Raw genomic sequence first — 12,005 nt, forward strand, 5'->3', positions numbered from 1 at the left:
CACTTTTTATATATATATATATATATATATATGTATATATATATATATATATATATATATATATATATAAACACTTGTAGACCATACATAAAACAAATGAAAAACAGCAGGCTTGAGCATGTCTTCGTGTGCTCCGTTCGGTATTCTTCCTCCTCCGCCGCGTATACTAGTCCCTTGGACACACATCAGTAGCAGCCCCCCGTGTTTTCGTACACGTTTTCAGCAAACGCACCGGGTGAAGTCACGTGATCCTCGGCGTCCTGCGGCAACCACCTTCCAGTAAGTTTGCGTGATATTTTTCTTAGCACGCTACCAATGCATATTTAAAGAAATGTTTGTCGCCTCAATTTAGCGTGCAATTGCGAGCATGTTGCGCTTCTGCACCTACTCAACCCAGCGCCTCTAATTAGGAAGTCCCTGGTTAATTGCAAGGTGGTGAACACACGATGAGGGTAACTAGGACCATCACAACAACTTACACAATATCTACTTATAACTTGTACAATAATACAATCACACCGAAGTGCGACTTTGTTATTAAAAAATCAAAATCTTGAATCAGAGGCATGTTCCATCGATTTTTACCTCAAAATTATTTGGATTTCCGCTAAGATGTAAAAGGAACACGCTTGCTTAGCAGTTTAGATTCAATTTAGTTCAATTTGGTGGTCAGGAAGGAAATTATTAATGAGTGAGTGTTTCACCTCGCCCCCCCCCCTTGTGTGTGTGTGTGTGTGTGTGTGTGTGTGTGTGTGTGTGTGTGTGTGTTTTGTTTTGTTTTTTTAAACTTGAGTACATTGAAACTGTAATCCATAACTTTATCACATCGCTGCTAGACTGGTTTCACACACTTTATTTGGAGTAATTCGGTCGTTCCTCAAACATCTCCATTTGGCTCGAAATGCTTCTACTCGCCTCTTTGTTGGAATGTATTAGAGGGAGCACAACTCAGATTCTGGCCTGTTTCCACTGCACTTTTAAGTCCATTTTAAAATGGTCTCGTCCTGGTTAACGCTGCATGAGGTGCACCACTATGGCCCAATGAACAATACATTAACTCCTTTCATCTTTCACTCCCTGCGCACAGGTTGGCCCTTCACTCGTAGAAGATGATCCACTCCTAGCGCCTTCATGAGACTCATTCAGAGGTTCCGAGCGATGCTTCTCTTGTCTGCGTTATTCCTCCTTTTCCTCTTCTCCGCTGTACGCAAGGATGTAGTCTCCGGAGCGGAAGGGGCTCTAAAGCATTCCTGGCTGCGGCAAACGGGGATCCGAACTCAAGTGCCAACCTCGCCCAACATCAACGTATCTTATCGGTTCAGGACTTCCATCCCAGAAAATGGAGCGTACTGGAACCGGCTCCTGCACTCTGGTCTCAAACGCGCGGACAAGGGCAAGGACCAGCCTTGGCATCACTGCCGAGAGACCAACCAGGAGCTGATGGATACGAATGTGCACAATTTGGCTTCATACCCGCTCCTGCTGCAGAATTTCCTGCGGGGAATGAAGTGTCGCTCGCCTCCACTCCTTGTGGACCAGCCCGGCAAGTGCGAAGAGAACGCGACCTTCTTGCTCTTCGCCATCAAGTCCATACCAGCCAACTTTGAGCGCCGACAGGTGCTTTGACTCGAATCATTCCCTCAAGTTGTCAAACATTAAATGCAAACACAGCGAAAATTAAAAGTTCAATACAACTGAGCTGTACTTGCCCAGTGTCTCTTTTGCCAACCACTAGAGAGCGCCTGTGGACCATTAGCAGTACCACACTCTGAGTGTCACTGACAAAGCCAAAGCTAAAATAGATTTATTTTCTGTGGCACTTTGTTTACTGTCCTTCTGTGGATGTTCTTTATTTTCTACAGGCAGTGCGAGACAGCTGGGGACGAGAGCGCCTCCATGATGCCGGCCAACGCGTGAGGACTGTGTTCATGCTGGGAACTGCCTCTCCGGACGACCCGGACCTCAGCGCACTGGTGCAGTTAGGTGTTGCCCGCTAAATTTAAGGGGATGTCCCTTGAAGCAATATTTGGTTCAAGAAGCTGCCCAATGATAGAGCAATTGATCGCTGGAAAAAAAAAAAAAAAATTGGGGCAAAATCTAAAATAAAATTAGGATGGCGGCCCGGTGGATCAGCTGGTAAAGCCTTGGCCTCACAGTTCTGACGTCCCGGGTTCAATCGTGTTTGGAGATTGCATGTTCTCCTGGTTCCTGTGTGGGTTTTCTCTAGGGACTCTGGTTTCCTCCCACATCCCAAAAACATGCAACATTAATTGGACACTCTAAACTGCCCCTAGGTGTGAATGTGAGTGTGGCTGTTTGTCTCCATGTGCCCTGTGATTGGCTGGCAACCAGTAAAGGGTGTAACCCGCCTCCAGCCCAATGACAGTTGGGATAGGCTCCAGCACTCTTTGCGACCCTCATGAGGATAAGTGGCAAAGAAAATGGATAAAATGAAGAATCATATAGTCTACGTTTTCATACATCGAATGTTGTTTTTCAGGTGAGCTACTGTATGTTATCTTGTTTGAAGAAATCTTGTCAAGCCATCCTTGCTGAAATTAATACATTTCCAATTTCATTACTTTTGTTCCTTATTTTTAGCCTTACCCCCCACCCCAACCCCCTCCAGGAAACCTGGTCTAATTTTACTACTGTACTTACGCCTGCTATGATGGGGTGTAAATTGTTGGTAAGGTAGTCTAAAAAGTTTCTCAATCCAGCAACAAAAGTGTAAAATTGCTGTCAATGTCTCAGGTTTGAAGCTGAGCGCTACGGCGACATCGTACAGGCTGACTTCTACGAATCCCTCTTCAACTTGACCCTCAAGATGAACGCCTTTCTGCAGTGGACCCTGGAAAGGTGTTCGCGAGTCTCCTTCGTCTTCAGCGGCGATGACGACGTTGTGGTCAACACTCCGGCGCTGCTGGGGTACCTCCTCTCTCTCGACTCCTCCAAGGCCTCTCGGTTATACGCCGGACACGTGATAAAGAATGCGAGCCCCCTGCGCGACCCCAAGAGCAAGTACTTCATCCCCATGAGCTTCTACGAGGGGCCCTACCCGACCTACGTTGGCGGGGCAGGCTTTGTCTTCTCGGGGGCGCTGCTGGCACCTCTCTATTCCATCTCGGGCATTATTCCCTTCTTCCCCATCGACGACGTCTACACGGGCATGTGCTTCAGTGCCCTGGGGGTCTCGCCTGAGGCTCACGCTGGATTCCAGACTTTTGACATTCGAGAGAGGGACCGTGAGAACCTGTGTGCCTACAAGAAGTTGATACTGGTTCACCGTCGGTCCCCCCAGCAGTTGAAAAGAATCTGGAGGGGCATCCACAGCCCCCTGCTGACTTGTTGAGGTGGACTGTGTGGTTTAATATCATACTTTCAGCCACAGAAACATTTCATTGTTGGATCAGACCTTGTTCAACATTGTGACATAAAAAAATGCTCCACTCAAGGACCAAGCCAGTACATTTCTGAGTGAAATCATTAAACCCAATTTGTAAATCCAGGATTTAGGTGAATGGAATGCTCCGATCAAAATGCCTGCCAAACAACCATAAAGTAACATGCTAGCTAACAAAGGTGCGATTTTATAAATTGAGAGTTTAGTTAGTAATAACTTTTTGGGGTGTTCCTGTCCTTGTTGTGCATATGGAACAGTCCAACCAAAAGGGCACGCTAATGAGTAATTTTTTCCACATCCCTCCAGAAACTCGGGAGAACTGTAGACTGCGACCAAACAGAAGGAACTTAAGTTGAGGAAAGTTTACTTTGTGGAAATAAAATCACAATTTAAATGTTATTTTAACAACCAAAAATGGAACTCCGCACGTACGTCCACGAAGCTGAGTTGAAATGTTCATGAATACAACATAGTTTGTGATCCAAGACATGACCACAAATACAAAATACAAGTTGTGAAAATATTGGAAAAACTATTGGGCAGAAATACAAGGATAATTTTAGAAATAGAAAACCTAAAAAATTCATAGAAAAAACAAATAAGACAAATATAGTATTTTATAAATAGGAAAAATAATTTCAAATAATGGAAAAGATTTACAATTAGGAAATACAAGTTTCGAGTTGGATGTTTATTTTTTCCACAAAACACAAGGCAAAAAAGGAACTACATCAGTGTGCTATCGATGAGTTTCCTAATTTTCATACAACCCACTAGAAAGCAGAAAATAAACCAGACGAGGGAGGATTCACACATAGCGGTATTCCACTCGTACCCTTCCGTTTACAGTTTGTGATACTGTACGTGACAAGAAAATGTGCTGATTGTAAGGCACCAGGCAGGAGAACGTCTATAAAAACACACAATTCTCATCAAAAACGACATTGTTGTGCATCAGTATGAAGAAGGCCTTTCAAACCATCTGGGTCCAGCGACCCCGTACAGGGAGGTATCATTTTGCAAGGAGCCTTTGATAACAATATAAATACGTAACATATGGTTAGCCTAAAAGCATACTTTCCTCCTCCATAGGGTTAGAAGAAAAAGAAACTATACAGATTACCTTGTTTTTTAACAACCGAATTGGTATTTTTTTTATATTGTGACAGAGAGTTAAAAGTTAGGCAAGTGATGTGTGCCCCTAAATGACAGAAATTAAGAAGTTGCCTATTTTACATTGACCTTGAGTGCGCTAAAGGGACCTGTGAAGAAAATTATCTGGGCAGACAAAAAGTTGTAATGTTACAACAAATTCATACTTTAAAACAAAAATGATCATTTTTGTTGGGATAAAAATGCCACAACTCTTACAAGAAATATAATTTTCCCAAGAGTTTGAATTTCATACAACTAGATTCAGTTTGAGAGAAGTTAAATATTAAAAATTCCTTTTTTTTTTTTACATGACTTGTTCTGGAAAAGATGCATTTTAAAAAAAAAGTTTTTATGTTCTCCAAGAATTCATGTAACAGGATACCTGTTGTTGAAAAACATGCAGGGAGGTTCAATTAATGCAGTGACACTTCATTATCACAGTGGAGCTTTTAATTAATCATAAGATTAATAGCATAGTTGCCTAAGTCATATTTTTGGGGGATTTTTGGGGAAAATAAGAAAAACATTCAACAAACGAGCAATTCATTTGCTACACAGAATAAAAACATTTTTAGCAAGCAATGTTGTTTTTATTGCTGCAGTAACTTAACGACTTGGGCAACGCATGCTATGAGGCTACTGATATTTTACTATGCACTTTTTTTTAAGGTTATGGAAACTGATTTGGTAATTATTGTGCACCCCTGGTATAAAGGACTTAGTGGGAGTCTTTGTCGTAGAGGTCCAACGGGTAGTGCTCCTTGTACTGTTGCACGTGCCTGAAGAGCGACTCACGCTGCTTGCTGAGGGCGGGCGTCATCTCCTCATAGACGTCTGTGAACAGCAGCTCCGGGTTGGGTTTGAGGCGCTTCTCGGCCCGTTCAAAGACCTCCATGACGGTCTTGCGTGACTGCTTGCGCCAGGCGCGCTCATCGTCTTCGCTCCACCAGCCCCGTGACGCCATGTAGTGACGTAGGCGCGAGATGGGATGGTCCTGCTTGTCCCAGTAGTTGACTTCGTCCACCGAGCGGTAAGCGGAGCTGTCATCGCTGGTACTATGGTGGCCGATCCTGGACGAAAATGATCCGAAACATATTGCTATGACATATAGACCAGTGTTTCACTTGTAATGGAAAAACAAAACGCACAATTTTACCTCCCACTAGCTTAATACTCACACATGATGCAAAACACTAGCTCAGCTATTTTCCGCCAGCCAATAGTAGGCCATAGATAAACAAAAATTTGCACTCACATTCACACCTTTGGGCAATTTAGTCTTTAATTAAACTCCCATGCATGTTTTTGGGATGGGGGAAACCGGAGAACCCGGAGGAAACCCATGCAGACAAGGGAGAACATGTAAACTCCACACAGGGGAGACCGGATTTGAACCCTGGTTCCTCAGAACTGTGACGTAGATGTGCTAACCAGTCGGCTAATGTGCTGCCTAAGCAATTAATATTTTAACACAGACAACTGCATAACAATGCAGAGAGACAATATAATAGTCAAAAGCATACATCCATCCATTTTCTTAGCCGCTTATCCTCACAAGGGTCTCAGGAGTGTTGGAGCCTATCACAGCTGCCAACGGGCAGGAGGCAGGGTACACCCTGAACTGGTTGCCAGCCAATCGCAAGGCACAGAGACACAAACAGCCGCACTCACAATCACACCTAGGTGCAATTTACAGTGTCCAATTAATGTTGGGTGTTTGTGGGATGTAGGAAAAACCGCAGTGACCGAAGAAAACTCACGCAGGCGCGGAGAGAACATGCAAACTCCACACAGGTGGGTCCGGGATTGAACCCGGGACCTCAGAACTGTGATTTCCAACTGCGCTACCGTGCAAACAGACGCACTCACAATTACACCTAAGGGCAATTTAGAGTTTCTAATCAATGCATTTTTTTTGGGGGGGGGGTTAACTACAGTGCCCGGAGAAGACCCACGAAGGCATGGGGAGAACGTGTAAACTCCACACAGGGAGAGCTGGGATTGAACCCAGGTCCTAAGAACTATGAGGCCAATGCTTTCCAGCTCATCCACCGTGCTGTCCAAAGGCATACATCAATGACTAATATTACTGGAGCTGACTGAGTTGTGATCATCTTATTTTTGTATAGCTGTATATCAATTATACTGCACTCCTAGTGGCCAACACACACACACACACACACACACACACACACACACACACACACACACACACACACACACACACACACACACACACACACACACACACACTCACTCACTCACTCATTCACCTGTATGTCATGGCCTCAATGAGGAAGGGCTGGTTCTCAGCGACGGCTCTGCGCCGAGCCTCCTTGGTGGCGTTGTACACGGCGAAGACGTCGTTGCCATCCACGCGGATGGACAGCATGCCATAGCCGGGACCGCGAGCAGCTGCTCACCATAACGCAGTATTGGTTATATTACTTTTATAATTAATATTACCGTAATTTCCGGCCTATAAACCGCAACTCTTTTCACACGCTTTCAACCCTGTGGCTTATGTGGTGATGTGGCTAATTTGTGGACTTTTTCTAACAGCCGAAAGGGGGCACTCAAGCGAACTGAGACCGGTGGAATATATGTGCAGAGGAAGTGACTTTTACCGGTATTTTTTTCCCCCGGCCCTGTTAGCGCTGCGCTATCGTTAGCGTCGCGCTACCATGTTGCTACTGTGTAGCTCCTGCGGCTGTTTTTTTTTCCCCCCACCAACCATGTTCGTACTACCGTGTTGTTGCTGTGTTAAGTTAAGCTAAGTTATTAAAACTTTGAAAACTCTTTCTGTGTACCGTGTTTCTTTGTAAATATCTCATGTTTCAATGTGGGCACTTGCAGCTTTTACACAGGTAAGGCTTATGTATGTACCAAAGGGTATTTGCTTTTCAAATGTACTAGGTGAGGTTTATAATCTGGTGCACTCTGTAGGCCGGAAATTACGGTAATAGTAGTAACAGGAGCATTCAGTGAAGGCCTTTTTGTCAACCATCTATTGATTTATTTTCCTACTGTATCAATCCATCCATAGGTACACTTATCAAGCAACCTTACATACTGTACATTTATCATTAACTCTTTTCATCATCTTCCCACCCATTTATCTATCTGTTCTCTTGCTCTACCCCTCCACTTATTTTTCCACCTCGCTTTACATTCATGTGTTTCCCCATGTCCATCCACCCTACCCATCTAGCTACTTCAACCACCATTTATGGATCTACTCTTTGTCCTTACCGATGCCGTCGCCCCTGTACTGCTCGTTGGTTGGAGTGGAGATGGCGTATCCGTTGTTGCGGCAAAAGAAGATGAGCGGGCACTCCAATGTGGCCGAGAAGTTAAAGCCGGCGTGGGCGTCGCCCTCGCTGGCCGCTCCCTCGCCAAAGTAACAAATCACAGCTCGGTTGATGTTCTCCCGCTTGATGGCGTACGCCGCTCCCACCGCTGGGCGACAGCAGATAGGACAGTTACAGAAATACCACTACAGTTACACAGTTGCATAGAGTACACCAGAGTTGAAGGAGTCCTGTCACACCTTGATTGGAGTCAGATTTAAGTCATTCATTTCTGGCTTGTCAGCTAAAACTTGTAATCGCTCACTCTGCAGCAATTTGCGCGACTGCAAACTCACCTTGCGGGATCTGCGTGGCCAGCGGTGACGAGATGGTGACAAAGTTGAGGTCCCGTGAACCGTAGTGGACAGGCATCTGACGCCCTTTGCCCAGGTCGTCGGCGTTGGCATAGCATTGAGCCATGAAGGAGTCCAGGGGGAAGCCGCGATACATAAGCACACCTGCCAGGGGGTGCAGACAAGCTCTGTGGTCATGAAACTGAATGTGTTCTAACAAAAAGCCTTTTGTTTTGGGAGAACTTTCATTTGAAACATTTAAAACGTTTTTTTTTTGGGGGGTTTTTTTTTGCGCGTTTTGGAAAATAGGATGTAAAATTTGCAAGGACAAAATGGTAATGTGTGAATATTCTCACTGTTAGATGATTTCCATCTATACTTTGCTTTAAGTTAGTTTAAAAATAAGGTTTCAACTTTCAAACAAGCGTCACTGTTTCAAAGTAGGGTTTCGGGGCACGGTTACAGCGTCAAATTAGGATTTTAAACTCAGGTTAAATTCATGTTGAGTAGACAAATTTAAGGTTTCAAGTAAGTGGTTCAAATTGGATCTTAAGACATGGTTTGGATTTCAAATTAAGGGTTCAAGGTAGGCTTCCCAGCCTCTTGTTACCCCTGTCCAATCTTTTTTGGAACATGGTACAGGTATTAAATTCAAAATGAGAGAATATTTGCATAAAACCAAAGTGTATCAATTTAAATATTAATATATATTGTCTTTGTAGTGTATTCAATTGAGTATGAATTGAAAAGGATTTGCAAATCCAAACTTCATTTGAACTGAGATTTGTATATGTACACATTTTTTTTCTTTTTTTTTACAAAAGATTTGGAAAAGAGTTATTTTTTGGAATAAACACTCTAAGACCCACCAGCTTCTCTGTATTGGCCAAAGACCATGTCGTTTGGCTCAAGAGCTGCGGCGCTCCCGATGTGCGTGCCCTCCTCGCCGTAGTTGGTCATGTAGAAAGAAATCCTCCCCTGTGATTGGAAACAAATCAATACCATTCACGTTCATATTTGCCCAACATTTAAAGCAGGAAGCAAGTGGCGGCCAGGAAGTACCTGTCTCTGGGATTCATAAAGAATGCGGTCCATCGTGTTCAGCAGGGTCATCTTTTGATAAAAGTTCAGAACTGTCTCTTTCGGGAGCTGAAGAAAAACATTTTTTAAGTAAACAATTTGTCAGTAAGAGAGTAGCCAAAGTAGCTGCTTAAAGCCCTCCTGGCCAACAGGGGGCCCCCAAGCACTATTATATTTGACCCCTCCATGTTCACAGTTCTGGATTCAAAAATTATAATTCTTTTAAGACAGCCACACACAATGTTTGTAGCGGTTGCTTTGGGTCATGACAGTTTCACCAAAGTAGGACTAAAAACAGCATCCAAACTAGTGGAATGCATAACAACAGCTTGTACAAAACAACCACAAAATTGTTGCCGCATCTTTTTGCATCATCAGATTGTTAAAGTGAAAGGAAACGGGCAAAGCTACACTTAACCACGAGGGAGGTAGTGAAAAAGAAGTCACGTAGGGAAAATGAGAGGAGACGGGATGAAGGCATCTTTTCCACAATGTGTAAAGATCTTACAAATGTCAGAAAAAAAAAAGTTCTTGTGACGTCTTATTTCAGCAATGCAATTTTGGAGCTTCTGAATAATCTAAGGGTTTAACTGGAGTGAGTCACAAGGAGGAGTCACATCATATCACTTATGACAAAACTCCATTTAACTCTGCATTCCCTCAAGGGGAACTTGAGAAATCAATTTGATTGTTAGAAATAGGTCACATTTCACTTTTCACGGGACAGCTCAGGACAATAAGGTGGACGGGCTCGACCTGAGGATCTTGAGAAGGGTTGATGATGTTGCCCTGGCGGTCCATCACCCGGTACACCGGGATGCCCGAGATGACATTGGGCTCGATGAACTCCAGCTGGTCCACAAACTCCGCAGAGGCACCGGGAAACTGAGGCTTCTCTAGCGTCGAGTCGAATGGCTGCTGTCTATGCATGGCCTAGAAAGGTCCATTCATGGCATTAATAAAAAAGAATAACATCCAGCAGTACCTTCATTTACAAGTGCCCCAACTTTTAAGTTTTTTTTAAGTAACAAGCCATCGTGTGTGTGTGTGTGTGTGTGTGTGTGTGTGTGTGTGTGTGTGTGTTTGTGTTATAAGACAAAACTGGCTTAACAAGTGAACTTTACATACGTCGTCACTCAGGTGAAGTGAAAAGGAGGGCCATTGTCGTTGATGCACTTTCTGCTGTTTATTTCGAGGAACAAACAAACAAAATGACAAATTTTGCAAGGAGCTACAGGAAGCCAAAACTCATGCCCAGAAGCTGGCATGGAGGCAAAAAGGCTATTATTCTGCCGTCACTCCCTTGGACATACCCTCTTCAAAAGGTACACAGGGAGGTACACAGTTGTTATGACTTCCACCTTGCCCCAATTAATGTCCAGTAATTATGTTTTATGTAATTAAGTTATTCCTCTCTATTGTATGCCCCCCCCCCACCCCGACATGCAACCATTTGACAACTAAACAATTAACAGACTTTCCATCCATCGGCTAGGAAAATGGGAAGGGGTAGGTATTGAACCATTGCAATCTGTTTGAAGACAAGTTTGGAAGCCTGTTTCAGGATCGTAACAAACATTTAAAGTTAGGTTTCAAATCAACGTTAGGGTTTCAAACTTTGGTATCATGCTATGGTTGGTTTCAAACATGCGTTAAGGTTTTTTTTTTTTTGTGGGGGTGGGGGGTCTGCAGTAGTGCCTAATCTGCGTTTTTGTGTAAAGGTAAATATGTATTATTATCCACATTTGTTCCTGTGACGACGTTTCCGGACGCTCCCACTGCTGGACCAATCATAGGTGACATTGTCACACAAGCCTGCTAGCTCGCCGCTTATCCAACGAGCAATCTCGCACAAGAAATTCCATACAAGCAGTTTTATGCTTGTAGGGTAAAAGGTGTAAGTTTTTTTTCTGCTAGACCTCATAAAGAAATATTTGTTCGGAGTCTGTTGGTTGTCAAAGTGGGTTATAAAGTATCGCGAGACTTGAAGGCGCGGATATTCATGAAGCCTCATTGATATGAAGCAAAGATAAGCCAAATCAAGTCAAAGTTTTCTTTATAGACCCCTGAGAAGGGTTGCGTCAGGAAGGGCATCCGGCGTAAAAATTGTGCCAAACATATGTGCGTTCATCTGAGATGACACGCTGTGGCGACCCCGAAAGGGACAAGCCGAAAGAAACTTACTTACTTACTATATCTACTTACAGTATGGAATGGAAAGTGACGCGAATCACGTGTTTTGGTGGTTCAAATAGCTCTTCCGGGTGGCCCGGCTCACGTCATACTTTTGGGGGGCATTGACGCTAACGCGACCTTCGTCGCAAAGGGAAGCGATGTCACAAAATGGAAACTTGATTTGTTTACTTACATTGACTCTGAAGGCTCTGTGGCGAGGCAGCCTCGACGTTTTCAGTGCCGCCGCTCCGAGAGCGGCGTGGAAACACGTCCTGAATATTTTGCTCGCAGGGCTAACGCTGCTAACAATAGTCGCCATTGGCACCGTCCGCACTTTATGTTACAACTTAGAAGCAATCGGTTCAGTTGACATGGGCCGTTGCACGTCCTCGGGAAATATTTTAAGTCACCAGATCACGACACCGGATTTGTCACTTTCGAACGCGCAACTGCACCACACAATCCGGGGAGAAGAAAAAGCAAGCTACACGCTCACACACTGTTTCGAATCCACAACGGAAAAACAACACTGAGACTTCAAAATAAGAT

At 44.0% G+C, this 12,005-nt stretch overlaps 2 protein-coding genes across 3 annotated transcripts; one reads left to right on the top strand and one right to left on the bottom strand.

Moving 5' to 3' along the window:
• The first annotated feature begins 102 nt into the window (after positions 1-102).
• b3gnt2l (UDP-GlcNAc:betaGal beta-1,3-N-acetylglucosaminyltransferase 2, like) lies at positions 103-3,465 on the top strand. 2 transcript variants are annotated; one of them, XM_061827393.1, is made up of 4 exons: positions 103-279; positions 1,088-1,617; positions 1,863-1,978; positions 2,755-3,465. In XM_061827393.1, the coding sequence occupies exons 2-4, from the start codon at positions 1,132-1,134 to the stop codon at positions 3,350-3,352; spliced, it is 1,200 nt and encodes a 399-aa protein (XP_061683377.1). In that variant the 5' UTR covers positions 103-279; positions 1,088-1,131; the 3' UTR covers positions 3,353-3,465. The 2 variants fall into 2 exon arrangements, with proteins under 2 accessions (XP_061683377.1, XP_061683378.1); XM_061827394.1 differs by lacking the exon at positions 103-279 and adding an exon at positions 303-452.
• Positions 3,466-3,611: 146 nt separating this feature from the next.
• bckdha (branched chain keto acid dehydrogenase E1 subunit alpha) lies at positions 3,612-12,005 on the bottom strand. The gene is made up of 8 exons (XM_061827392.1): positions 11,650-12,005; positions 10,038-10,214; positions 9,264-9,350; positions 9,071-9,179; positions 8,205-8,366; positions 7,811-8,017; positions 6,832-6,973; positions 3,612-5,628 (listed from the first exon to the last, which is right to left on the bottom strand). Exons 1-8 carry the CDS (start codon positions 11,773-11,775, stop codon positions 5,277-5,279), a joined length of 1,362 nt encoding a protein of 453 aa, XP_061683376.1. The 5' UTR covers positions 11,776-12,005; the 3' UTR covers positions 3,612-5,276.

The sequence above is a fragment of the Syngnathoides biaculeatus genome, chromosome 8, assembly GCF_019802595.1.
Source record: "Syngnathoides biaculeatus isolate LvHL_M chromosome 8, ASM1980259v1, whole genome shotgun sequence".
In the NCBI taxonomy this organism is placed as follows: Eukaryota; Metazoa; Chordata; class Actinopteri; order Syngnathiformes; family Syngnathidae; genus Syngnathoides; species Syngnathoides biaculeatus.

Excerpts from the sequence above, each read along its gene's own strand:
- bckdha (XM_061827392.1), bottom strand. The coding sequence starts at position 11,775 with ATGGCGACTATTGTTAGCAGCGTTAGCCCTGCGAGCAAAATATTCAGG. Across the intron at positions 10,215-11,649 it reads ACAGAGCCTTCAGAGTCAAT|GCCATGCATAGACAGCAGCC; the intron begins GTAAGTAAACAA and ends GGACCTTTCTAG. Across the intron at positions 6,974-7,810 it reads GTACAGGGGCGACGGCATCG|CTGCTCGCGGTCCCGGCTAT; the intron begins GTAAGGACAAAG and ends TATGGTGAGCAG.
- b3gnt2l (XM_061827393.1), top strand. The coding sequence starts at position 1,132 with ATGAGACTCATTCAGAGGTTCCGAGCGATGCTTCTCTTGTCTGCGTTA. Across the intron at positions 1,618-1,862 it reads CCAACTTTGAGCGCCGACAG|GCAGTGCGAGACAGCTGGGG; the intron begins GTGCTTTGACTC and ends TATTTTCTACAG. Across the intron at positions 1,979-2,754 it reads GACCTCAGCGCACTGGTGCA|GTTTGAAGCTGAGCGCTACG; the intron begins GTTAGGTGTTGC and ends TCAATGTCTCAG.